Source organism: Cetorhinus maximus, chromosome 2, assembly GCF_964194155.1.
Source record: "Cetorhinus maximus chromosome 2, sCetMax3.hap1.1, whole genome shotgun sequence".
NCBI lineage: Eukaryota > Metazoa > Chordata > Chondrichthyes > Lamniformes > Cetorhinidae > Cetorhinus > Cetorhinus maximus.
This window is the reverse complement of record NC_135880.1, coordinates 61405375-61430498: the sequence shown is the minus strand read 5'-3', so window position 1 is coordinate 61430498 and position 25124 is coordinate 61405375. Positions and strand designations below refer to the sequence as shown.

The 25124-nt window shown below is 42.9% G+C and overlaps 1 protein-coding gene across 9 annotated transcripts in view; it reads left to right on the top strand.

Moving 5' to 3' along the window:
- arb2a (ARB2 cotranscriptional regulator A) overlaps window positions 1–25124 on the top strand; it is a 918141-nt gene that overhangs the window by 21224 nt on the left and 871793 nt on the right. For 8 of the 9 annotated variants that reach the window (XR_013579777.1, XM_078565161.1, XM_078565110.1 and 5 more), the window contains exon 3: window positions 19437–19538. The exons of the other annotated variant lie outside the window; for it this stretch is intronic. Coding sequence is in view for 7 of the 8 variants with exons in the window: in XM_078565161.1 (XP_078421287.1) it covers window positions 19437–19538 (102 nt within the window). In the remaining variant the exon portion in view is untranslated. The remainder of the gene's footprint in view (window positions 1–19436; window positions 19539–25124) is intronic. 9 annotated transcript variants of the gene reach the window in all.

Sequence of the window (25124 nt, the reverse complement as noted above, 5' to 3'; positions counted from 1 at the left end):
GAGCTTTGGACGTAAACCTCAATATCTACTCAAACACTCTACACATGACGTGTGTAAAACATACAAATGCAGAACAAAAGAGCCACCCTCCGCCATGGTAACACATCTGGCTTTAATTTTCTCCATCATAAGAGCACACAAAATGAAAGCAAAGTGATTTTCAACCATAAACAAATAATAATTCCCTAATCTAGGACCAAAGCACCAGTGAGAAACCCGTGGTGTGCCTAAGGTGCCTTATGCTTACGTTTATGGGTGCAACGTCTCAGTGCCACCCCATCGCTCGGAGTAGCTTCTGAGACAGCCTGCTGACTCTGCTGTCCTGTTGGCCTCGATGACCTTGGCGGCCGTCCTCTGGCCCGTGCAGCCTGTGCTGGCCCTGCCTGGGAGGGATCTGGCATTTCCCCAGTAGTCGCAGCCTCACCTGATGAAGCGGTCACTGGGAGAGGGGCGAAGCAGCTATTGCCCTCATCTGGAACGCTGTGAGAGGAGCCCGCTGATACGACAGGCAGCTGCTCCGCCGACATGAGGTCGTCCCAGACCTCCCTGCTCACCTTCGATGGATGGGCACTGAGCTGGGAAGCTTGAAGCCCACCCCATCTCCCACATTGGCAATGACCAGCTGTGGCCACTGGCGCTGTGAGGGCTTGCAGGTCTGAGCGTAACCCCAGGAGAAGCTGCTTGTTCTCCTGGAAGCCCCTCTCCACAAGAGTCACCATTCTCTCCATGGAGGAAGCATGATGCTCTGCCATGAGGCTCATTGCATCACTGATGCTCCGCGTGGACTCCTCCACCGTGGAGATCAAGCGAAGCATCGTCTCATGCAACACTCCCAGATGCTCCCGCACACCCGGCTGCATTTCCTGCAGCTGCTGCATCTCGGACGACTCCAGAGGCACATCACGCCCCGACTCAACATGTGCCTGGTCCCCTGCAGTCTTCCGGCTGCTGGCGCCATCGGCACTCTCTGTCTCTGCCAGCTCCTCCAGTGATTGTGGTGCCCTCTCCACTGTGCCCTGGGACACTAGCTGATGTTGCAATTCCCACCAATGTGCTAGTACCTGCACCGGCGCCTGCCTCGCAGAAATGGTGTGGCGCAGGTGACAGTTGAGGGCCCTCGGGTGTGAAAGGGGGCATCTGCAATTGATCCTGGTCAACAGGCTCTGATGATGCTGAAAATAACAACAAGGACAGTGGAGCAGTTAGCGTACACAGTGACACACTTCATCCCTTTCCCCCAGGCTTATTATGCGCTCAACCTTCCAGAACCTATGGAGATGAATATTGGTGGGGTGGCAAATAGTCGGGATGAGACCCAAACATTACAGTTGGATACAGACGGGCTGGTCAGATGGCCTAAGGAATGCCAAATGGAATGTAATGTGGATAAGTGTGAGGTGATGCACTTGGGCAGGAGAAACAAGGAACGGGAATACACGAAGAATGGTAGGACCGTGGAAAGTAAGGAGGATCAGCGGGACCTTGCATGTCGACAGGCCCGTTAAGGTAGTGGGACAGGTACATAAGGCGTTTAAGAAGGTAAATGCCAAACTTGCCTTTATTAGCTGACGAATAGAATATAGGAGCAAGGAGGTCATGTTGCAAATGCAGAAAATGCTGTCTAGGCCACAGCTATAGTTCTGCGTGCAGTTGTGATATGCGCTTCACGGGAGGGATGTGATTGGAGTGGAGAGAGTGCAGAGGTCGCTGACCAGCATGTTGGGCTGGAGAGTTGGACTTATGAGGAGACATACCATAGACGGGTTATTTCCTCTGGAGCAGAGAAAATTGAGGGGTGACATTATTGAGCTTTATAACATTTGAGGGGCATAGATAGGGTCGACAGAAAGGAACTTTTCCCCTTGGCGGAGGGATGAGTAATCTGGTGGCATTGATTTCAGGCAAGGAGCATGAGTTTGACAGGTGAGGTGATGAGGAACTTTTGCACAGTAATGTGGGACGCACTGCCTGAAAGGGTGGTGGACGCAGAAACCCTCCTAACATGTAATAAGTATTTGGATGCGCAGTTGCGATGCCATGGCATACAAGGCCATGGGGATAGTGCTTGGAAATGGGATAAGGCGACTTTGGAAGGTGGTTGACACACGCATCTTCGAAGGGCTGATGGACCTTTGTCTATGACCCACACCTATTACTCTGTCAGTCTGTGAATGAGCAATGTTGCAACAATAACGATTCAAACAATCATCAGTGCTATGGCTGGTGAAAAGGCATAGCGGATGTTAACTGTGGACCTCAAATACCTGGCCATTCCACCCCAGCCTCACTGACACCTGTGGACCTGGCGCCTCTAACTCCTTATAAAACAAGGGGTTTTATAGAGATGGCATCAAACTTTAAAAACTATGATGAGGGCTTATAGTCAAGTCTACCCACAGGTTATTTGCTGTTAGGGATGCCCCTAATGAATTGGCAGGGTTTAGTCCTTTTGAATTAGTCTGTGGTCATGAGGTAAGTGAACCATTTAAGTTGATTCAGGAGAAACTACTGGGTCAGAGCTCAGACACTACTCTCCTGGATTATGTGACAAAATTCAGAGAAAGATTGAACAGAGCATGTGTGTTAGCAAAGGAATATTTAAAGATATCATAGCAGGTGATGAAGACAAATGCAGACAAGAGAGCAAAAGCTCGTAGTTTTGTTGCTGGGGAAAAGGTGTTTGTTTTGTTACCAGTGTCAGGTGAACCATTAAAGGGAAGGTTTAGTGGGCCTTACAGGATTGAAAAGAGACTGTGAAGTAAATTATTTGATGAATACTCCAGATAGAAGAAAGAAGCAGAGGGTATGCCATGTAAATATGCTTAAAAAGTATTTTGACACAGAAGATAACCAAAAGGAGGTATTAGTAGTGGTAGATAAGGAGAAAGAGGTAGAAATGGAGGATTCTGAAATTGACTTTCCTCTAATCAAATTGGACAATGAGGGGGTACTTAAAAAATTTAAATGTTAATATTGAGTTACCTTCCAGACAAGTGTCAAAGTGTGTTGGAAAATCTATTGCAGCCACACAAAGCTATTTGTAGGAATAAGCTGGCGAAACAAATTTAGCTACACATGATGTAGTTGTGAGAGATTCAATATCAATAAGGCAACATCCTTATAGATTAAATCCAGTAAAGTTAGCTCAAGTACAAAAAGAAATCTAATTCATGCTTCAAAATGACACCATAGAATCTAGTTGCAATAACTGGAGTTCACCTACTGTGATGGTGCTGAAGCCGGATGGAACACAAAGACTGTGTGTGCATTATCGAAATGTAAATGCAGTAACAAAAGCAGATTCATATCCTATTCCATGGTTGGAAGATTGCCCCACTTTCTCAATACAATCAGAGCTTATCACAAAGATTGACTTGCTGCAAGGATATTGGCAAGTATGGTTATAGGAAGGAGTAAAAGAGATATTGGCTTTGGTAGCGCCAGATGGACTATATCAGCTTAAAGTTATGTCATTTGGTATGAAGAATGCACCAGCAATATTTCAAAGACAGAAAAACAAAGTAATTGTAGGACTTGAGCAATTGTGCTGTTTATATTGATGACTTGGTAGTTTTCAGTCAGATGTGGCAGGAGCATTTGCAAATTCTGAAAGAAATGTTTGATCGACTGTAAGAAGCTAATTTAGTGGTGAACTTGGCTAAGAATAAATTTGCAAGTCATATATCTAGGCCATACCGTTGGACGTGTTCAGGTGGCTCCATGAGACCTGAAAGTAAAAGCCATCGTGAATTTTCCAGTGACTACAACAAAATGAGAAGTTTTGAGATTTCTAGGCATAAGTGGATTTTACTGGAAGTTGGTACCAAATTTTTAGCAGTGTGGTTGTTCCATTGACTGAACTACTAAAAAAGAACAACAAATTTCAGTGCACACAGGAGTGTCAGAATGCATTTGACATATAAAAACTGTGTTGACTACTACACCAGTCTTGGCAGCACCTAATTATGCCAAGCAGTTTAAGTTGGCAATCGATGCAAGTGATTTGGGTATTGGTGCTGTGTTGTTACAAGAAGATGAAACAGGTATTGAAAAGCCAGTAGGATATTTTTCATGGAAGCTGAATGCACATCAGAAATTTACTCAACCATCGAAAAAGAGACTCTAGGTCTTGTGTTAGCATTGCAGCATTTCGAGATTTATGTTGCAAGCGATTCTTCAGAAACAATTGTTTATACAGACCACAATCCTTTAAAATTTCTGGACAAATTTCAATAGTGAAGTGCAAGATTGTTCAGATGGAATTTATTACTGCAGTCGTTTAATTTACAGATTATATATGTGACTAGACGAGAAAATTTAATTGTGGATGTATGGTCAAGAGTTTAAAGTTCAAAGGAAGTTGGACATTTAAAATGTGGACATTTGAAACGTGGATACTGGACTGAAATGACCTCTGTTGATACAAAGGATTTGTATATATTGTCAGGTTAATGCATGTACCTGGTAGTGTACTAGTTTTACGTACATAGGTAAGTATAGTAAGCAATGCAAGATGGGTTTATGATCGTTCATTTTTCCATAAGGATGGAGGTGTGAAGAAACTATCTTATTTTTCCTGATATTATTGTGGAGTATTTTAAAGTGTGTGTGTGTATGTCTAATTTAGTTAACTAGAGATGGTTAGACTGCAAGGTTTACATTATCAATGAAGTGAGGTGTAAAACAGGCGTTTGAAATGGAGATACGTATAACTAGGGTGAAGTCTCAGTAGAGACAGTGTGAATGAATTTTGCAATTTTAGATAAGTGGGGAAGTATTTGATTTTCAAAGGGACATGGAAGATATTTACAACTGGCAAGATAAATAAGGCAAAGTGATTGTTTATTTTTCCCAAAAATACTGGCCATGATGATAACATGAACGATTTTTATATTCTGGGGTAAAATAACCTCTAAGACAAGTTGAAACAATGGGATTTACAAATCAAAAGGGATAAAATATATTTAAAGAAAGGTGGAAGGCTATGTGAGGTACAGCCTTGAAAGATGACTGTGTGAAACAGACTTGAGGGAAAAAGCCGCTAGCCACCCTACATAAGTTTGCTGCTCTAGCAACCAAAGCTGTGTTAAGCACCTTTTGGAAGTCTTATCATCCAATGGGTGCTTATGGTAAAATTGCTGGATGACTATATAAATTTGGAATCTATTTGGATTGTTGCCTTAAAGGGGGTGTGTAGTTGGGAGTCTGGTTAAATAGAAATTTTGGGAACTGTTATAACTGTAATCCTGTGTGAGTTTTTTTGGTTAATAAATGTTTTAATTAAATCTTTAAAATCTTTAAAGGTAGTAGTGGATTCATTACTTCTGACTTCCGTGCACAAGCCTTCTTGTAATAAATCCAGATTACAAAATCATTGTGATAGCATGGCCAAGTTTCGCTTGTGATTTGGTCAGCCTGGCAAAAACCACATGCCATATTATAACAGCACTTTATCTTGAGAAATCTACCACCGTCCAATATAACTACTATATTCCTTTCTCAGCTGGCTTCATTTAAAAAAAAGACTCTCCAGATCAGAATGTTAGAGTTTGTATTTGGTAACTACATATGAACAGATGAGAGGCTGACAGAGTTGTCATCACCTTTTGTGTGGTACAATGATGTTATACAAGTAATCCATTTTCTCTATCATACCGCCTTATAAAAATGGTTTGCCTCAATAAAAGTTTTAGAACTTCAGAAACAATTTCTTCTAAATATTAAACCATTTGGAAAACACAAGTCTAGATTACTACTTCAAGGTGAGCCATGGCAGTAGGATAAGAGACAAAGGTTCAAACTGTTAAAACTGATGTTTGGAAGAATTTCTGTACTTGTTATGACTATTTTGAAGAAACATCTTGACGGGGTGGAGGGATGTAGATTGGTACATGAAAATCAGAATTTCTGTTTGTTCCAGCAAACCATGTTATGCAACACCTTCCCAAGTTAAATATGTCCACAGTTAAATGTGTGTTTGCTTGTAACTCTTTGTCTGCCTGTAGGTGGTTATTTAATAGTGAGACTGAATACTAGATGCAATGCTGGACTTTGTTATGGAGAAACATTGAAGGGCTGCTTTGGGTTGTATGTAACTGGATGCTTTGGCAGTGTGACTATGTTATCTGTTCCCTCACAACTTGATTAAAATAGGTACTGTGAATATTTCCGCTCTGCTGTTTTTCTCTAACTGAAACTACCGTTACAATATCATGATTAATCATTTATTTATTGTACAGCTTTTAATGCTTGTTAAAATTTTCACTTGAAGTGCCTCAGCCCTTATTGAGGAATGACACTCGCTATTCACTATGCTAATAGCTGGCTGTAGAGTTATTGTGTGCCTTTGTTAGTAGGTGCCTGATCCAGTGCAGCACCTTCTACAGGATACCTGTGACCTGTGTAAACAGGGCAACAGTGAGGCTCACCAGCCAATCAGATTAGAGTCCTCATTGAGCCATGCAACGTTTAAACCAGGGAGTATTAATCCAGAATTATAAATTGGTTTTTAATCCTGTGCAGAAAGTGAAATAAAGATTTAATAAAAAATATGGGATTAAGAAATGAGATTAAGAGACTGACAGAAAAAGTAAAGCAAATTCCTTTGTACATCTACATCATTGATTAAATACTCCACACTTGTAAAATTAAATAGGTTGTTTGGCATTATGATTGGTTATGACATTAAAAAACTCATGTAACTCCTGAATCTATCAGTTCTAACTTTTTCTGGTGTATTGTGTGGGACAGTTCTGTGACTTCACTGCTGTTGCACATATATTTAAATGTTAAACCTGTTGGTGAATTACTGCTATATTGCAGCCTGTGGAAGAGCTGGATAACATGGACAGCGTTTTCCAGATTTCTATGTTTAGCTGTGTGTGTTTTTATGTACAGTATTCTGGAAGTTGCTGTGCTATTTATTCCATATAACATTGAGTGCTGTTAGCCCCATCCTTATTCTCAATGTAGAGTCTGGGACATTATCTTTGATCTGGGTTCAGTAAGTCAGTAAAATTTCAGATTAAGGTGATGGTTCTACTACAGCAGAAGGATTTGATTGAGGAATAAGGTGATTTGTGTGTGGAATTAAGTGTTCACCAAAGTGAACCTCAATGATATAAGTAGGAAGCCTCCTTTATCATAACGAGAAGTAGGATATTTTTCTGAGCTTTGTTTAACTTGAATATCTTATTCGTTTTTGTGACTTAATAAATCATGTTATCTTGATGCCTACCTTCAGTTTTAGAGTGTTAAAGAATATTTGATTATTCAGCATTGGTGCAACGTTTTTCATTCTTTACAATGCTGTGTAATATTTGCTCAAAGAGCAACCTACCTGTAAAGAAATAGTTATTAATCCAGGAATATCAACATAACATTCTGTAGATCACAGATGACTTTGCAGTTCATGTGGACCAGGTGTGTTCATATTGTAGTTGGACTCATCCTACGGTTTAAAACAATCTTTAAATAATGGAAGGAATCCTGCTTCCTTGACACTTTTCTCTGAGCAGTGAATGAAGTGTGAAAACTAATTGTGAAAGTCTCCATCAACTCTTTTGAATATAACTGACAATAGTACTCTAAGAACTACTAGCTTAATCTCCTCCATAAAAGCATTGAAAAAAGCCCTGTGGTGAAAATGTTAGACCTGCTATAAATTTTCGCTGCCCTCTCCTAAACAGTGGCCCAGAATTTCTGATCTCTGGGGTGTCGTGCCCCGGAGGCACCCCAGAAGATGGACTGGGAACCTGCCCCCCCCAACCAGAAGTCCCCATTAGGTTTAAAACCACTTCTAATTCCTGATCAACGATAATACTGACCCCCCCCCCCCCCCCCCCCCCCCCCCCCCCAAATCTCCCTGACTGTCCCCCACCAACTGACCCTAACCCTCACTGTGAAAGAGTGGGCCAGGGGAAGATGTGTTTGGTGGTGGCATCGTGCCAACTCCAGCATCTCTAACCCCCTGCCCCGTCAGCATTTTGTAGGGACCATTCCCTCCAGGACACCCTGGTCCACTCATCTGCCACCCCAACATCTCATCCCCTTCCTTTCCATGCAATTGCAGAAGGTGCAACACTTTTTTATTATTCGTTCATGGGATGTGGGCATCGCTGCCTCGGCCAGCATTTATTGCCCATCCCTAATTGCCCTTGTTCGGAGGGCATTTAAGAGTCAACCACATTGCTGTGGGTCTGGAGCATCACATGTAGGCTGGACGAGGTAAAGATGGCAGATTTTCTTCCCTAAAGGACATTAGTGAACCAGATTGGTTTTGCGACTGTCGGCAATGGTTTCATGGTCATTATCAGACTTTTCATTGAAGTCAAAACCATCTGCTGTGGCAGGATTCAAACCCGGGTCCCCAGAGCATTACCCTGGGTCTCTAGAATACTAGTCTAGTGACAATACCACTATGCGTGCCCCTTTACTTCCTCGCACCTCAACAGCCAAGGCCCCAAACACCCCTTTCAGGTGAAGCAGCACTTCACTTGCATTTCCTTCAATTCGGTCTACTGCGTTTGCTGCTCCCAATGCAGTGGTCTCCGCATTGGAGAGACCAAACGCAGATTGGGTGACCGCTTTGAGGAACACCTTCGCTCTGTCTGCAAGCATGACTCAGATCTTCCTGTTGCTGCCATTTCAACACACCATCCTGCTCTCATGCCCACATGTCCATCCTTGGCCTGCTGCAATGTTCCAGTGAAGCCCAACACAAACTGGAGGAACAGCAACTCATCTTCCGATTAGGCACTTCACAGCCTTCCGTACTTAACATTGAGTTCAACAGCTTCAGACCATGAACTCGCTCCTTTATCTTCACCACTTTTTAAATCCCTTTTTAAAATTTAAAAAAATATTTTTTACCTCCTTATTCTTTATTTTTATTTTTATTCATTTATTCATTGTTTTTATTCCCTTTTTTTTATCCCATTCTCTCTCCTTTTTTCCCCAACCATCCCACCCCCAAAAGGGCCATCTGTTACTTGCTCCATGTTCTTTCACAGAGTGCTGACCCTTGTTCTGATATTAACACATTCTGCCTTCTTACCTTTATACCACTATCATCACCTCCTTTAGCCCTAATCACTACCATTAATATTCCCTTTTGTTTTTGTCCATGACACCTTTGTCAATCTCTCCTTTGCCCCCACCTGGCCTTCTATCCAGCTTCACCTGCTCCACCCACCCTTAAACAGTATAAATTTCATCTCACCACATTTCTACTCTTTAGCTCTGAAGAAGAGTCATACGGACTCAAAACATTAACTCTATTTCACTCTCCACAGATGCTGGCAGACCTGCTGAGTTTTCTCAGCATTTTCTGTTTTTATTTCACACTGACTTTCTCTCTTGTCAAAGTGACTGGGAGCTTGAAACTTTATGGCAGCTAGTGCTTTGTGTGCCTTCACTTTCCCTGATGCTGCTTCCCTGCACTGGAAGGACTCAGGAATCAGATACGCTGCTCTTTTCTCACCAGGGCTCTTACTGTGATTGCCACTCCATGGAAGTTCTGGCCCATTATGTTTGGCTTGTAACTGGAGCAAACTCTTAAGTGACCTGGAAAAACTCAGCAGGTCTGGCAGCATCGGCGGATCTATTGATGCTGCCAGACCTGCTGAGTTTTTCCAGGAATTTCTGTTTTTGTTTTGGATTTCCAGCATCCGCAGTTTTTTGTTTTTATATCTTAAATGACCTGTCTGCTTTTGTTTAGAATTTTGTGAACTTCTTTAGATTCCATCTGTTTGGAACCAAGCCAAGCCAAGTCTTTAATTACTTCCACTGTCCACACAGGCCTTTTGAATGTGATATTGGTTATTAGATCCCGCTGTAGAATTGCAAAGCATGCAGACCAAATTTTCATGAGCTTGGAAACATGACCTAAATAAAACCTGGATTCCACCCTGTGTCAAAACCATCCACATAGTTCATAGGGGAAGGGGGTAATCTGACTTAATGTGACTTTGGGTTTGATTGCAGTTGGATCTTTGAAATAGTTATAGTTGACTATTTTTCATTAACTTTTGATAGGTATTTAAATAAAACATTAGTTTTATTATTCAACACTTCCTCCTTATCAAATTTGAACCCTCCCTGTGACGGAGTTTGCTCATCTGTCACCATGACCTAGTTAGCATCTACCTCCTTGGTAAAGATCGATGCAAAGTAATCATTTAGTACCTTAGCCATGGCCCCTTTGTTCATGTGTAAATTCCCTTTTAGGTCCCTCATCAGCCCAAATCCTCCTTTTCCTACCCTTTTACAGTTTATATGCTTATAGAAGACTTTGGGATTCCCCCTTATGTTGGCTGCCAGTCTTTTCTCATAATCCCTCTTCGCTTCTCGAATATGCTTTTTCACCTCCCCTCTGAACCTTCTGTATTCCTCTTGGTTCTCATTTGTATTTTGTACCTCATGCCTGTCATAGGCACACTTTTTCTTCTATATCTTAATTTCAATCTCTTTTTTTATCCAGGGAGCTCTGGATTTGTTTGTCCTACCTTTCCCTTTCGATGGGATATACCTTGAATGTGCCCGAACCAATTTTTTTTTTTAAGTAGCCCATTGTGCAACTAATCTTTCGTTCCAGTCTGTCTGGCCCAGCTCCGTTCCTGCCCCATCGAAGTCGGCTCTTGTCCAGTTAATTGTTTTTATTCTGGATTGCCTATCGCTCTTTTGTATCATCATCCTAAAACGTACAATATAATGATCACTGTCTTCTAATTGTTCCCTCACTGACACTTGATCTACTTGCCTCATTTCCAAGAACCCAGGTCCAACAGTGCATCTTTTCTTGTTTTATTGGACACATATTGCTGTAGAAAATTCTCCTGAACACAATCCAGGAACTTCTGCCCCTCTCCGCCCTTTATGCTACCACTGTCCTAGTCTACTTTTGGATAATTAAAGTCCCCCATTATAACTACTCTATAATTCCTGCATCTCTCTGTAATTTCCCTGCAGATTTGTTCTCCTTCTATTTGGCGGTCTATAGACTACACCGAGCAATGTAATTGCACCCTTTTTGTTCCTTAGCTCTAGCCAAAATGATTCTGTCCTTGAACCCTCTGAGGTGTCCTCTTTCTCCAGCGATGCAGTGCTCTCCTTAACCAATACTGCCAAACCTCCTTTCCTATTTCTTCTGAACACCTTGTGCCTGGGAATATTTAACACCCAGTTCTGCCCTAACTTGAGGCAGGTCTCTATTATTGCCACAACATCATATTTCCACTTGGCAATCTGCACCTGTAACTCCCCAATCTTATTTACTATACTCGGTGCATTCACATACATGCATAATAACCCTGATTTAGATTTTGTTACTTTCTCCCTTACCCCGACTTTACCTATTAACTTACTATTCTCTATACACGTGCTACCTGTCACTCCCAGTATTTTGTGCACCCTGGCATTCATCTCTAATATTTTTTCTTGGTTCCCACATCCCTGTCGAGTTAGTTTAAAGCCCTCCCAACGGCACTAGCGAAACTCAGAAACTCAGTCCCCGTTCTGTTCAGGTGCAACCTGTCAGGCTTGTACAGGTGCCATCTCCCCCAGAGCCAGTCCCAGGAATCTAAAGCCCTCCCTCATGCACCATCTTTCCAGCCATGCATTCATCTGCCTTATCCTCCTATATCTCTACTCACTGGTGCATGGCACTAGGAGCAACCTGAAAATTACTACATTAGAGGCCCTGCTTGCCAATTTTCTACCTAGCTCCCTAAATTCTGATTGCAGGACCACATCCCCCTTCCTGCCTCTGTGGACCATGATGTCTGCTGATCACTCTTCCCCAGAAGAACGTCCTGCAGCCGCAACAAAAATAGTCAACTGTCATTTCAAAAACCCAGCCGGGCTTTGTTAATGAAAAAGCTGGATGCCATTGTTGTGGCAGAAAGCTCCAGTTGCAACTAAAATTACATCAGCTCCTATTTAGAATTAGATCTATCTCTTTGCTTTTACCCTAAAACCCTCCATAGAAATGGTCTAAATTGGTGGTTTCCATCCACATGTATAGTTTAAGATTGGAACCGACAAAAAATCAGCTTAATGTCTAATTCTCCCATTGTGGGTATCCTGCATAGTGTTATGGGCCACGGCACTAGTACAGATGATTTTGCTAGTTAATTTTCAAGGGACGTCCCTCTAAGATTTAGTGATGTCATAATGTGGAAACATTGCCATTGTCTTTCACTATGTAAAGAGTGGAATTCCAAGAATTGTCTTGCATTTATTTTTTCCTGTACCTGTAATTGTTCTTTAATTTGCTCTTTTGATGTGATAACTTAGTTTTAATGTTACTTTGATATCATAGATGTGCTTTTATTCCTCCTGTATTATTTAGTGTTCATGTGGTTTTTGATCATTTGGAAAATTCAGTATACTATTAAGCTGTCAGTTACTGTACAAGCTCCTTGTCCTCAATACTGATGGGATCAACACTGAATATTTAGCTGTAAACATTCTGCTAAATGCATTTATACCTTTACAGGAGTTGATGCTGTCCATTGAAATATGGTGTACTGTTTTAGTTTCTTTTCTCAACCTGTAGCTGGGCATGAAAGCCTAAGCTACTATAAGGGCTCTAGCTGCGCTGTGATGAGCATACGCTGATCCATTCCATTTGACACCTTCAGCTGACATCACTCTGTCTCTATGGCATCTGCCCAAGATAGGGCCTGGAATTTCATTTCTGCTTTAGAATATATTCCCTTATTTAAAAACTATGACTTATCACAAAAAACATACTGATACTAGAAATCTGAACAACACAGAAATGCTGGAAACTCTCAGCAACATCTGTGGAGAGAAAAAGGTAGGTTTAATGTTTCAGGTTGATTATCTTTCATAGTGACATTGTAGCCTTTAATTCCATTGTACTTTCAGCTCTTATGCTGAACCTTTGCTGTAAGAGAAAATACATTCTTTTGAATATATTTAGAGATATAAATATGGGAGGATATTAAAAATTAGGCTATTTATGAGCCAACTTTTAAAAATGCAAATGTCTAATACACTGATGGATTGATTTCTTCATTATCTCAAACCTTCCTCTTTAACCCTTTTCCACTTCTTGATGGCAAACTTGGAGACATTAAACTACAATGCAATAAGGACAAATACTTAGCCCCTACTAACCTATTACTATGCAGCTGAATTTAAGGAGAAGTTGCAAAAATACATGAGGGAGAAAGGTATAGAAGGATATGCTGATGGGATGAATCCAAGTGGGAGGAGTTTTGTGTGGAGCATAAATATCAGCATGGACCTGTATGGCCGAATGACTTAATTTTCTGCCCAAAATTCTAGGTAACATATTGTCTGCAATCCTTGGGCTGAATTTAATGGGGCCTACAAGAGTGGGATAGGAAGCTGTGAGCTAGAGAATGGTGAGGAAAGGTGGGGGTGGAGTGGCTACCATCTTCCCACTGCCATGGCATTCTACCAGCAGTGGGGACAACCCTCCCACCCAGAGGCCAGTTGTGCTACTTGTGGCTAATTAAGGGCTTCCTGCCACTGCTGGCAGATTACTATTGTGAGTTCTCTACCATGTCCCCTTGGTAAAACCTGGTGAGATTCCCTGATGAACCTTGGACCCTCCCTGTAGGCTCAGGGTGGCAAGGCTCTTGTAATTGGACATTCTGTGGCCCATTGAGTGCCCCACCCCTCCCAAACACACCCCTACCCTCATAAAACATCCTCCCCCTACCCCCTCCAAAAAAATGCAGCTGGGTGTCCTCCAAACTGCTGCGGTGGGGTTGTCCCTAATTTTCCGGCCCAACATTAAGGCAGTTGTCACGATGATAAAATTCAACCCCTGCTTTGGTAACTTTTCAAGGACATTCAAACTTCTGTTTTGTTGTTAAAATAGTCTTGATTCTGTCTTTTTTTATTGAAAAGAGAGATGCGTGTATCCAAGCCATTGCTGTGAATTTCACCCAGTCAATATCAGGAAAGTATTATAAGTGGATTTTAAAAATAATGTGACACAGATCCCAAATCCATTTTTAAAAATATGGTGCTGTTTATTGTTAAGAGTGAGATGTTTCAAACCAGATGGCAATTTTAGGCCACAGGAAGTGACATCTGATGAGCTGTAAAGGTCAGAGACATTTTGATGTTTATGGATCAATTTTGAATTTCCTTGCCTTTTGATACCCAGTATAATAAGGAATATAATTCAGATTTTTTTTGTGACTGTGAATCATTTACAATGAAAATATTTAAATTGTTGGATCTGTTTTTAGAATTGTGTAGCTCTACTTGCCCTTTGAGCCTTGTTAGGATTTCCTTCTCTGCCCCTTTTCCCCACATGAGTTCTGTAAATTCCCATTACAGGGTTGTTTCACTTCATCAGTCAAATAATGAAGCAGACATGCCAAAGTGCAGGCAACCAAAGAGATCGCTTCGGAAGAATATTTGTTTTCTAACAATATTGGTAATGGGATTTTACTGTAGACCTGTAACATCATCTTTGTAATTTTATTAAGCCCTAGGAGCTGAATCTTTCTGAAAAGATGACAGCGAGTTCGTAATACACTCTTATTAATCGGGAAATCAGCCAGCAGGGTTTTGGAAGAGATACACCAGGAGTTGCAAATCGCCAGAATTCACTGGTCAATTTATGCCACTCTGCCATTTCCTTCGCACAAATGTATTATGATCCCTGTAGATAATGTTTAAAAAAAGAAATTCCACAACTTCTAGTAAATGGCTGAAAGGATCACACAAGATTTCATGTTTTAAAACTTTTACTGTAACTCACAAACGAAAAGCAACATTGACTAGATGCTAAGATAAAGGCAAAATACTGCGGATGCTGGAAATCTGAAACAAAAACTGCTGGAAAAACTCAGCAGGCCTTACAGCATCTGTGGAGAGAAAGACAGAATCAATGTTTCGAATCTGTATGACTCTTCAGAGCCCCCTGCCCTGGCCCTCTTGACCAGACGCTATTTCAGCCGGCAACTTATTTTCTAAACTATGGAAATGATCCTCAATTTAATATTTAAAACAACTGAAAATTTCCCACTATGGTTATACTTTACTGACTCTGACTCTGTCCCTTAAGTAAACAACTCATTCTCTAGGAACCAAAGTGATTCTTGGCTCCATTTTCTTTGTCTAGCCGGGTAACTTCTAATGCCTGTACTGACTTTCACGGTGTGGGTTATTTTGGGCTTCCCTCCTTCTAGCCAAAGCTAGGTGAATCTTACAGCTTTGTTTAAACTCTTATGACTTTGGTCTCTTCAATCCGAACGTGAGCTCCCACCCTCATCCTGCAGGGTGAACAATAGAGACTTGCTGCCCCCTATATCTCTCTCTTGAATTTTTGCAGACTGACCCTGCGAGGTTCAGTGATATTTTTAGGAAAACATGTAACCTGATCCTATATTGATTACCTAGGAGCTCTTCCCTTCTCAAAGCGCAGCTCCATGGCAATGCAAATCACATGGGCCTTGTATTTGGGTGGAATGGCTAATTAACTATCCTGAGGACCTCAACACCATTCTATCTTGGAATTAACTAGATGACGTAAAGTTATGTGTTTGCAAAACCTGACACTCCTAACACCGTTCTGGGACTTGGAGACTAAGGGGTGAATTTTCACCTTGGTGTGCGGGCACGGGCCCGACACGTGCGAGTGTGAAATAGCGTGTGATGATGTCATGCGCTCATCCCCACGTCATTGCGCACCCACACAATATTTCAGTTGGTGGGCGGCACAGGAGTCAGCAGTGTGCCCGCTGACAATTAAGAGGGCTGTTAAGGGCACTAATAAATTAATTAAACTTAAGTTTTCCCTACCCGACCAACCTTATGATTGGCGGGCAGGCAAAAAGGCTAAGTGGCCTTTGGATGTTTGAGGAAACCTCATCCACAGGTGGGATGAGGTTTCCGATGTTAATTAAAAATAAAACAGAAATTTTAAAATCCCATTTCTAACATGTTCCTGCTCATGCAACAGAGAGGACATGTTTTCCTTTTTTTTAAGCTTCATTTTTCATGTGAAAAATCTTCAGCTCCTTGAGGCAGCTTTGTGCCTTCAGGGAGCTTTCTGTGAGCACACCCGCGTGCATGCGCTGACTTCCATGCTCACCCTCCTTTGCCTCCCCACCCAGGCAGCGCTTAGCGTTTCAGCGTGCGATTCATGCTGGTTGGCCGTTAATTGGCCAGCCAGCGTGAAATCACGATCAGGGCCAGATAGCAGGTGGCAGACTGTTGGCACGGCCACTCCCGGGCCTGCCCGACGGACGAAGGGAAAATCCTCCCCTAACAGTCGATCCTGAGTCTGTGACAGGTGGTGAAGGAAGCAACAAGAGGGAAAATACTTCTTGACCTAGATCTCACCAATCTACCTGTTGCAGACGCATCTGTCCATGACATTATGAAATCAGAACAGGTCACATGAATCCCTTCATTTCTCCATTTTACCCTAAATTAAAGACAGAGTTCTGATCTTGTAAAACCTCTCATTTGTGGTCGAAGTTTCAGTAGGGGAGCATTTCGGGAAAAGTGACCATAATTCAGTAAGTTTCAAGGTACTGGTGGATAAGGATAACAGGAGTCCTCGGGTTAAAGTGCTTAATTGGGGGATGGCTAATTATAACAATATTAGGCAGGAACTGAGGAATCTAGACTGGAGGTGGATGTTTGAGGGAAAATCAACAACTGACATGTGGGGGTCTTTCAAACGTCAGTTAATAAGAATTCAGGACCGGCATGTTCCTGCCAGGATGAAGGACAAGCATGGTAAGTTTCAGGAACATTGGATAACGAAGGATATTACGAGATTAGTCAAAGAGAACAGGGAAGCATTCATAAGGGCTAGAAGGCTGGGAACAGATGAAGCCCGTGGAGAATATAAAGAAAGTAGGAAGAAACTTAAGCAAGGAGTCAGGAGAGCTAAAAGGGGTCATGAAAAATCACTGGCAACCAGGATTAAGGAAAATCCCAAGGCCATTTATACATATGTAAAAAGCAAGAGGGTAGCCAGGGAAAGGGTAGGCCCACTCAGGGACAGAGGTGGGAATCTGTGTGTGGAGCCGGAAGAAATGGGAGAGATAATAAATGAATACTTCTCATCAGTATTCACCAAAGAGAAGGACTTAGCGGTCGATTTATCTAGGGAAGAGTGTGTAGATAGCCTGGATCATGTTGAGATCAAAAAAGAGAAGGTGTTAGGCGTCTTGAAGAATATTAAGGTGGATAAGTCCCCTGGGCCAGATGGGATCAACCCCAGAGCAATGAGGGAGGCAAGGGAGGAGATTGCTGGGGCCTTGACAGAAATATTTGCATCCTCACTGGCTATGGGTGAGGTCCCAGAGGACTGGAGAATGGCCAATGTTGTTCCATTGTTTAAGAAGGGTAGCAGGGATAATCCAGGAAATTACAGGCCGGTGAGCCTTACGTCAGTGGTAGGAAAATTAGTGGAGAAGATTCTTTGTGACAGGATTTACTACCATTTGGAAGCAAATGGGCGTATTAGTGAGAGGCAGCATGGTTTTGTGAAGGGGAGGTGGTGTCTCACTAACTTAATCGAGTTTTTCAAGGAAGTAACAAAGATGATCGACGGTGGAAGGGCAGTAGATGTTATATACATGGATTTCAGTAAGGCCTTTGACAAGGTCCCTCATGGCAGACTGGTACAGAAGGTAAAGTTGCACGGGATCAGAGGTGAGCTGGTAAGATGGATACAGAATTGACTTGGTCATAAAAGACAGAGGGTAGCAGTAGAAGGGTGCTTTTCTGAATGGGGAGCTGTGACTAGTGGAGTTCCGTAGGGATCAGTGCTGGGACCTTTGCTGTTTGTAGTATACATAAATGATTTGGAGGAAAGTGTAACTGGGCTAATTAGTAAGTTTGCAGACGACACTAAGGTTGGAGGAGTTGCAGATAGTGAAGAGGATTGTCAAAGGATACAATGGGATATAGATCGGTTGAAGACTTGGGCGGAGAAATGGCAGATGGAGTTTAATCTGGACAAATGTGAGGTAATGCATTTTGGAAGGTCTAATACAGGCAGGAATTATACAGTAAATGGCAGAACCCTTAAGTGCATTGACGGGCAGAGGGATCTGGGTGTACAGATCCACACTTCACTGAAAGTGGCAACGCAGGTGGATAAGGTAGTCAGGAAGACATATGGCATGCTTGCCTTCGTTGGCAGGGGTATTGAGTATAAAAGCTGGGAAGTCATGCTGCAGCTGTATAGAACCTTGGTTAGGCCACACTTGGAATATTGCGTGCAATTCTGGTTGCCACATTACCAGAAGGATATGGAGGCGTTGGAGAGGGTGCAGAGGAGGTTTACCAGGATGCTGCCTGGTCTGGAGGTTATTAGCTATGAGGAGAGGTTGGAGAAGCTCGGATTGTTCTCACTAGAGCGACAGAGATTGAGGGGCGACTTGATAGAAGTTTACAAAATTATGAGTGACATGGACAAAGTAGATAGTCAGAAGCTTTTTCCCAGGGTGGAAGAGTCAATTACTAGGGGACATAGATTTAAGGTGAGAGGAGAAAACTATAGAGGAGATGTGCGGGGCAAGTTTTTTATGCAGAGGGTAGTGAGTGTCTGGAATTCGCTGCCAGAGAAGGTGGTGGAAGCAAGTACGATAGTGGTGTTTAAGAGGCAGCTTGACAAATACATGAATAGGATGGGAATAGAAGGATACGGACCCTGGAAGTGCAAAATGTTTTAGTTGACGGGCAATATGATCGGCGCGGCTTGGAGGGCCGAAGGGCCTGTTCCTGTGCTGTACTTTTCTTTGTTCTTTGTTGTTCTTTGTAACAAATGGTATCTCACCCTTAATCTCCCCATTTTTTTAAGAGCATTCTGGATTTACACATGAATTGCCCATTAAAATCAGAGAATTAAGGTGTTAGCAGTTAGGATTCAATTCAATTTAGTACCCTTTTAACAATGTGTTAATTGTTAATGCAATGTCAGTCAACCTCTCTGTCCCAGAAAGGAAATAATTTAAACAGATGAGTCTGAATCCTGCATGTAATAAATTCTTAGAGATTCCAAATTTTAAACTTTTCATCTTTTTTCTCCTCAATCTAATCTTTCTTTCCTACTCTTCATTTCATTTTATTTTCTGTACCTTAGTTGACTCTCATTCACCCTCCTTATCAATTGTTCAGGAAATATACTGCTATTTTGAGGTAAAATGCAAATTTTATTTGGGCTGAAGGTTGCAGGAAAAGCTCTAATGATGTATGCTGTGAGATGTCCCACTGCAGCAAGATTTGGCCCATTACGTACTTTTCCTTAGTCAGTTTCTATTTAAAACTGCTTATTCATTGGGTAGCCAGCTGCCTCAATCCCGTTAAAATATTGGGAAGCATACCCCAAAAAATTGCAACGGTTTCAAATTTACCATAATGTGAAAGATTTTAGTTTGTTTCATTGTCTCTTTTTTTTTCAGATTTGCTCTCCAGAATAGACTTAGAAGAACTTATGAAGAAAGATGAACCACCTCTTAAGTTTCCTCAAACACTTGAGGAATTTGAATATTCTTTTAATGAAAGTAAGTCAGAAATTGTATTTCCGGATAATAATTATATATTATTTAAACTTTATCTCAGTTCTTTTCTATTTTGTAAGTAATTAGAAATGGGCCCTTCTGCAATAAACCATTATTTATCAATTTTGAGCCAATCCATTGTCTCCACTACCTCTGCTTTCGCCATCACTTGGGACGCATGTAATTTGGTTAAGATGCAAAGCACTCATTTAGGACCCCAGCCATGCCTCCATGCATAAATTCCCTTTTAGGTCCCTAATCGGCCCATTCTTTTTACTACATTTTAATTGTTTATATGCCTATAGAAAACTTTTGGATTCCTTTTTATGTTGGCTGTCTGTATTTTCACTTTGTTCCTGTAATTTGTTTTTGCAATTCCCTTCTGAATCTTCCATATTCACCTTGTTTTTTTTTTCATTCATTCATGGGTTATGGGCTTCGCTGGCTGGGCAAGCATTTATTGCCCATCCCTAGTTGCCCTTGAGAAGGTGGTGGTGACCTGCCTTCTTGTACCGCTGCAGTGGTGCGGATATACCCACAATGCTGTTAGGAAGGGAGTTCCAGGATTTTAACCCAGTGACAGTGAAAGAACGGTGATATATTTTTAAGACAGGATGGTGAGTGACTTGGAGGGGAACTTCCAGGTGGTGGTGTTCCCATCTATCTGCTGCCCTTGTCCTTCTAGATGGTAATGGTCGTGGGTTTGGAAGGTGCTGTCGAAGGAGTCTTGATGAATTCCTGCAGTGCACCTTGTAGATAGTACACACTGCTGCTACTATGCGTCAGTGGTGGAGGGAGTGAATGTTTGTAGATGTGGTGCCAATCAAGTGGGCTGCTTTGTCCTGGAGGGTGTCAAGCTTCTTGAGTGTTGTTGGAGCTGCTCTCACCCAGGCAAGTGGGGAGTATTCCATCACATTCCTGACTTGTGCCTTGTAGATGCTGGGCAGGCTTTGGGGAGTCAGGAAGTGGGTAACCCATCGCACTATTCCTAACCCCTGACCTTCTCTTGTAGCCACAGTATTTATATAGCTATTCCAGTTCAGTTTCTGGTCAATAGTAACCCCAGGATGTTGATAGTGGGGAATTTAGTGATGGTAATGCCATTGAACATCAAGGGGCGATGGTTGGATTCTCTCTTGTTGGAGATGGTCATTGCCTGGCACTTGTGTGGCATGAATGTTACTTGCCACTTGTGAGCCCAAGCCTGGATATTGTCCAGATCTTGCTGCATTTGGACATAGACTGCTTCAGTATCTGAGGAGTCGCGAATGGTGCTGAACATTGCGCAATCCTCAGTGAACATCCAGGCTTCTGAGCTTATGATGGAAGGAAGGTCATTGATGAAGCAGTTGAAGACGGTTGGGCCGATGTCACTACCCTAAGGAACTCCTGCAGTGATGTCCAGGAGCTGAGATGACTGACCTCCAACAGCCACAACCATCTTCCTTTGTGCTAGGCTTGACCCCAACCAGCGGAGAGTTTTCCCCCTGATTTCCATTGACTCCAGTTTTGCTAAGGCTCCTTGATGCCACACTCGGCCAAATGCTGTCTTGATATCAAGGGCAGTCACTCTCACCTCACCTCGGGAGTTCAGGTCTTTTGTCCATGTTTGAACCAAGGTTGTAATAAGGAGCTGAGTGGCCCTGGTGGGACCCAAACTGGGTATCAGTGAGCAGGTTATTGCTAAGCAAGTGCTGCTTGATAGCACTGTTGATGACATCTTCCATTACTTCACAGATGATGGAGAGTAGACTAATGGGGTGCTAATTTGCCGGTTTGGATTTGTCCTGCTTTTTGTGTATAGGACACAAACCTGGGCAATTCCCCACATAGCTGGGTAGATGCCAGTGTTGTAGCTGTACTGGAACAGCTTGGCTAGGGGTGCTGCAAGTTCTGGAGCACAAGTGGTCAGTACTATTGCTGGAATATTGTCAGGGCCCATAGCCTTTGCAGTATTCATGCTTTTAGCCTTTTTTCGATATCACGTGGAGTGAATTGAATTGGCTGAAGACTGGCTTCGTTGATGCTGGGGACCTCCGGAGGAGGCCAAGATGGATCATCCACTCGGCATTTCTGGCTGAAGATTGTAGCAAATGCTTCAGTCTTATCTTTTGCACTGATATGCTAGGCTCCTCCATCATTGTGGTTGGGGATGTTTGTGGAGCCTCCTCCTCCAGTGAGTTGTTTAATTGGCCACCACCATTCACAACTGAATGTGGCAGGGTGACAGAGCTTAGATCTGATCCCGTTGGTTGTAGGATCGCTTAGCTCTGTCTGTCACTTGCTGCTTATGTTGTTTGCCGTGCAAGTAGCCCTGTTATAGCTTCACCAGGTTGACGCCTCATTTTTAGGTATGCCTATTGCTGCTCCTGACATGACCTCCTGCACTCTTCATTGAACCAGGGTTGATCCCCTGGTTTGATGGCAATGGTAGAGTGGGGGATATGCCAGGCCATGAAGTTGAGCTTGTGTTTGAGTACAATTCTGCTGCTGTTGATGGCCCACAGAGCCTCATGAATGCCCAGTCTTGAGTTGCTAGATCTGTTCGAAATCTATTCCATCTAGCATGGCGGTAATGTCACCATGGAAGGTATCCTCAATGTGAAGCCGGGACTTTGTCTCCACAACGACTGTATGGTGGTCACTCCTACCTATACTGTCATGGACAGATACATCTGCGGCAGGCAGGTTGGTGAGGATGAGGCCAAGTTTGTTTTTCCCTCTTGTTGGTTCCCTTACCACCTGTCGCAGACCCAGTCTAGCAGCTATGTCCTTTTGGACTCAGCCAGCTCGGTCAGTCGTGGTGCCACTGAGCCAGTCTTCGTGGTGAACATTCAAGTCCCCGACCCGGAGTACATTCTGTGCCTGTGCTACCCTCAGTGCTTCCTCCAAGTGGTGTTCAACATAGAGGAGCACTGATTCATCAGCTCAGGGAGTGTGGTAAATGGTAATCAGCTGGTGACCATGCTTATGTTTGACCTGATGCCATGAGACTTCATGGGGTCCGGAGTTGATGTTGAGGACTCCCAGGGCAACTCTCTCCCTACTGTATACCAGTGTGCCGCCACCCCTGCTGGGCCTGTCGTGCCGGTGGGACAGGACATAACCAGGGGTGGTGATGCTGTGACATGATAATGCCTGTGACACTATCTGTAAAGTATGATTCTGTGAGGATGACTATGTCAGGCTGTTGCTTGATTAGCCTGTGAGTGGAGCTCTCCCAATTTTGGCACTAGCCCCCAGATGTTAGTAAGCAGGACTTTGCAGGGTCGTCAGGGCTGAGATTGCTGTTGTCATTTCCAGTGCCTAGGTCAATGCCAGGTGGTCCGTCCGGTTTTATTCCTTTTTTGTGACTGTAGTGGTTTGTTACAACTGAGTGGCTATATTGTATTATCCATTTGACACCTGTCATATGCACTCATTTTCTGCTTTACCTTGCCTTCTATTTCTTTTGTTACCCAGTGAGCTTTTTATTTGCTTGCCATACCTTTCCCCCTGGTGGGAATGTACCTTGACTATAACCGAACTATCTCCTCCCTAAAGACAGCCCCATTGTTCAGTAACTGTTTTGCCTGCCAATCTTTGATTCCAATTTACCTGGGCCTGATCTGTTCTCACCCCATTGAGTTTGGCCCACTCCCAATTAATTATTTTTACTCTGGATTGTTCCTTGTCCTTTTCTAAAGTTAACCTACACCTTATGATGCTATGGCCACTGTCTCTCTAAATGTTCCTCTGCTGATACTTGTTTCAGTTGACCCATGCCATTCCCCAGAACCAGATTCAGCAGTGTCATCTTCCTCATTGGGCTGGAAACATAATGACGTAGAAAAATTTCCTGAACACACTCTTGAAACTCTTTCCCCTCTCTGCCTTTTGCACTATGACTAATCCAATCTATATTTGGATTATTAACGCGTCTCATTATAACTACTCTATCATTCTTGCACTTCTGTAATTTCCTTGCAGTTTTGTTCCTCTCTATCTTTCCCACTAGTTGTTGGTCTATAAAAAACACCCAGCAATGAAATGGCACTTCTACTGTTTCTTAGCTCTAACCAAATAGATTCTGCCCTTGACCACTCTAGACATCCTTTCTCCCCAGCACTGTAATGTTCTTCTTTCTTTCCCTCCCTGCCTTTCCTGAGTACCAGTATCCACAAATATTTAGTACCCAGTTATGCCTTTTTATGAGCCATGTGACATCATATTTTCACATGGCTATTTGCATCTACAGTTCACCAACCTTATTTAATCAAACTCCATTCATTTGCATACTTGCACAGTAAACCTAATTTAGACCTTATACATTCCCTCTTACTCTGATCCCACCCAGTACATTACTATTTCCTACTCCAGTCTTATCTGTCTCTCTGTGCACCTTGGTTTTCCTCTCCTGGCTCTCTTAGCACTGCTGAGTTAGACAAAACCTCCCCCAATAGCAGCAGCAAATTGCCCTGCAAGGATGTTGGCCCCGTGTTCTGTTCAGGTGCAAGCCATCTGACCTGTACTGGTCCCATCTCCCTTAGAACTGGTCCCAAGTTTTCAGGAATCAATAGCCCTCCCTCCCGCACCATTAACTTAGTGAAATATCCCAAAGCATTTCACAGGAGCATTAGCAAACAAAATTTGGCATCAAGACACAAGATCATAAGAAAGGTGACCAAAATTTTGACAGCCCCATTTAAGGGCCTTATCCTGCCACTGCTGGTATTAATCTAGTGTCAAGCAGGGGGTTGTGGGGAGCATGATGAGCAAACCCATTTTGGGTTGCTTGCAGGCTCCCAGGTGGTGGGAGTGGGGGCAGTGCTCGTTCCAAGGCACTTGGTGCCTGATTGAGGGACCTGGCATCGGGAAGGGGGAACCCATTGAGAGCCAACCCCTGCCCTGGCTGTTGATCCCACTCAATCCCCTTCCTCTGTAACCCTCCCAATCACTCACCTGTCACCTGGGATCTAGTAACGATACTAGGCCTTGGATGAGTATCATGGCAGCAGCCACCGCTTCCCCAGTGGTGCTGCTATTCAATAGAGCTGCTTTATTGGCTGGCAGCTGTCAGTGGATGGGACTTGTGCTCCCTGGGGTCCATAATCCCAGGCAAGGCTTGATGCTGTCCAGGTAACTACCGGAATGGCACTTAATTCAGCGGGCTTTCCCGAAAAGAGTTTATGTGGGGCTTTTGCTGGTGGGCGAGACTCACATCGCCTTCATTAAATACTGCCCCATATTAACATTTAAAAATGGGGTATTAAGTGGTTCAAGGAAAGAAGAATGAAGGGAGACAGCCACAGGGAGAGTACATGGGATTATGCTTTTATGCTTCTATGGAGGGGAAACATCACAACAGACTCGTTTTTGCATTATAATTTATGTATTTTTTTTCCCCCCATTGTTTTGTGAAGGAACCAGCTTCTCAGCCCTGGAACTTTACCAACATGGACAGGGAGAGTTAGCTGGATGCAAGCAGTTTTGCAGTATTATGACTATCCAAATTGCCTTGGGGACTGCTTTTCTTGTGATTTTCTCCAATTAAAGCCTAATGTTACTCCAAATAATTGGAGAATATTTTATTAAGGAAATGAAGAAAAT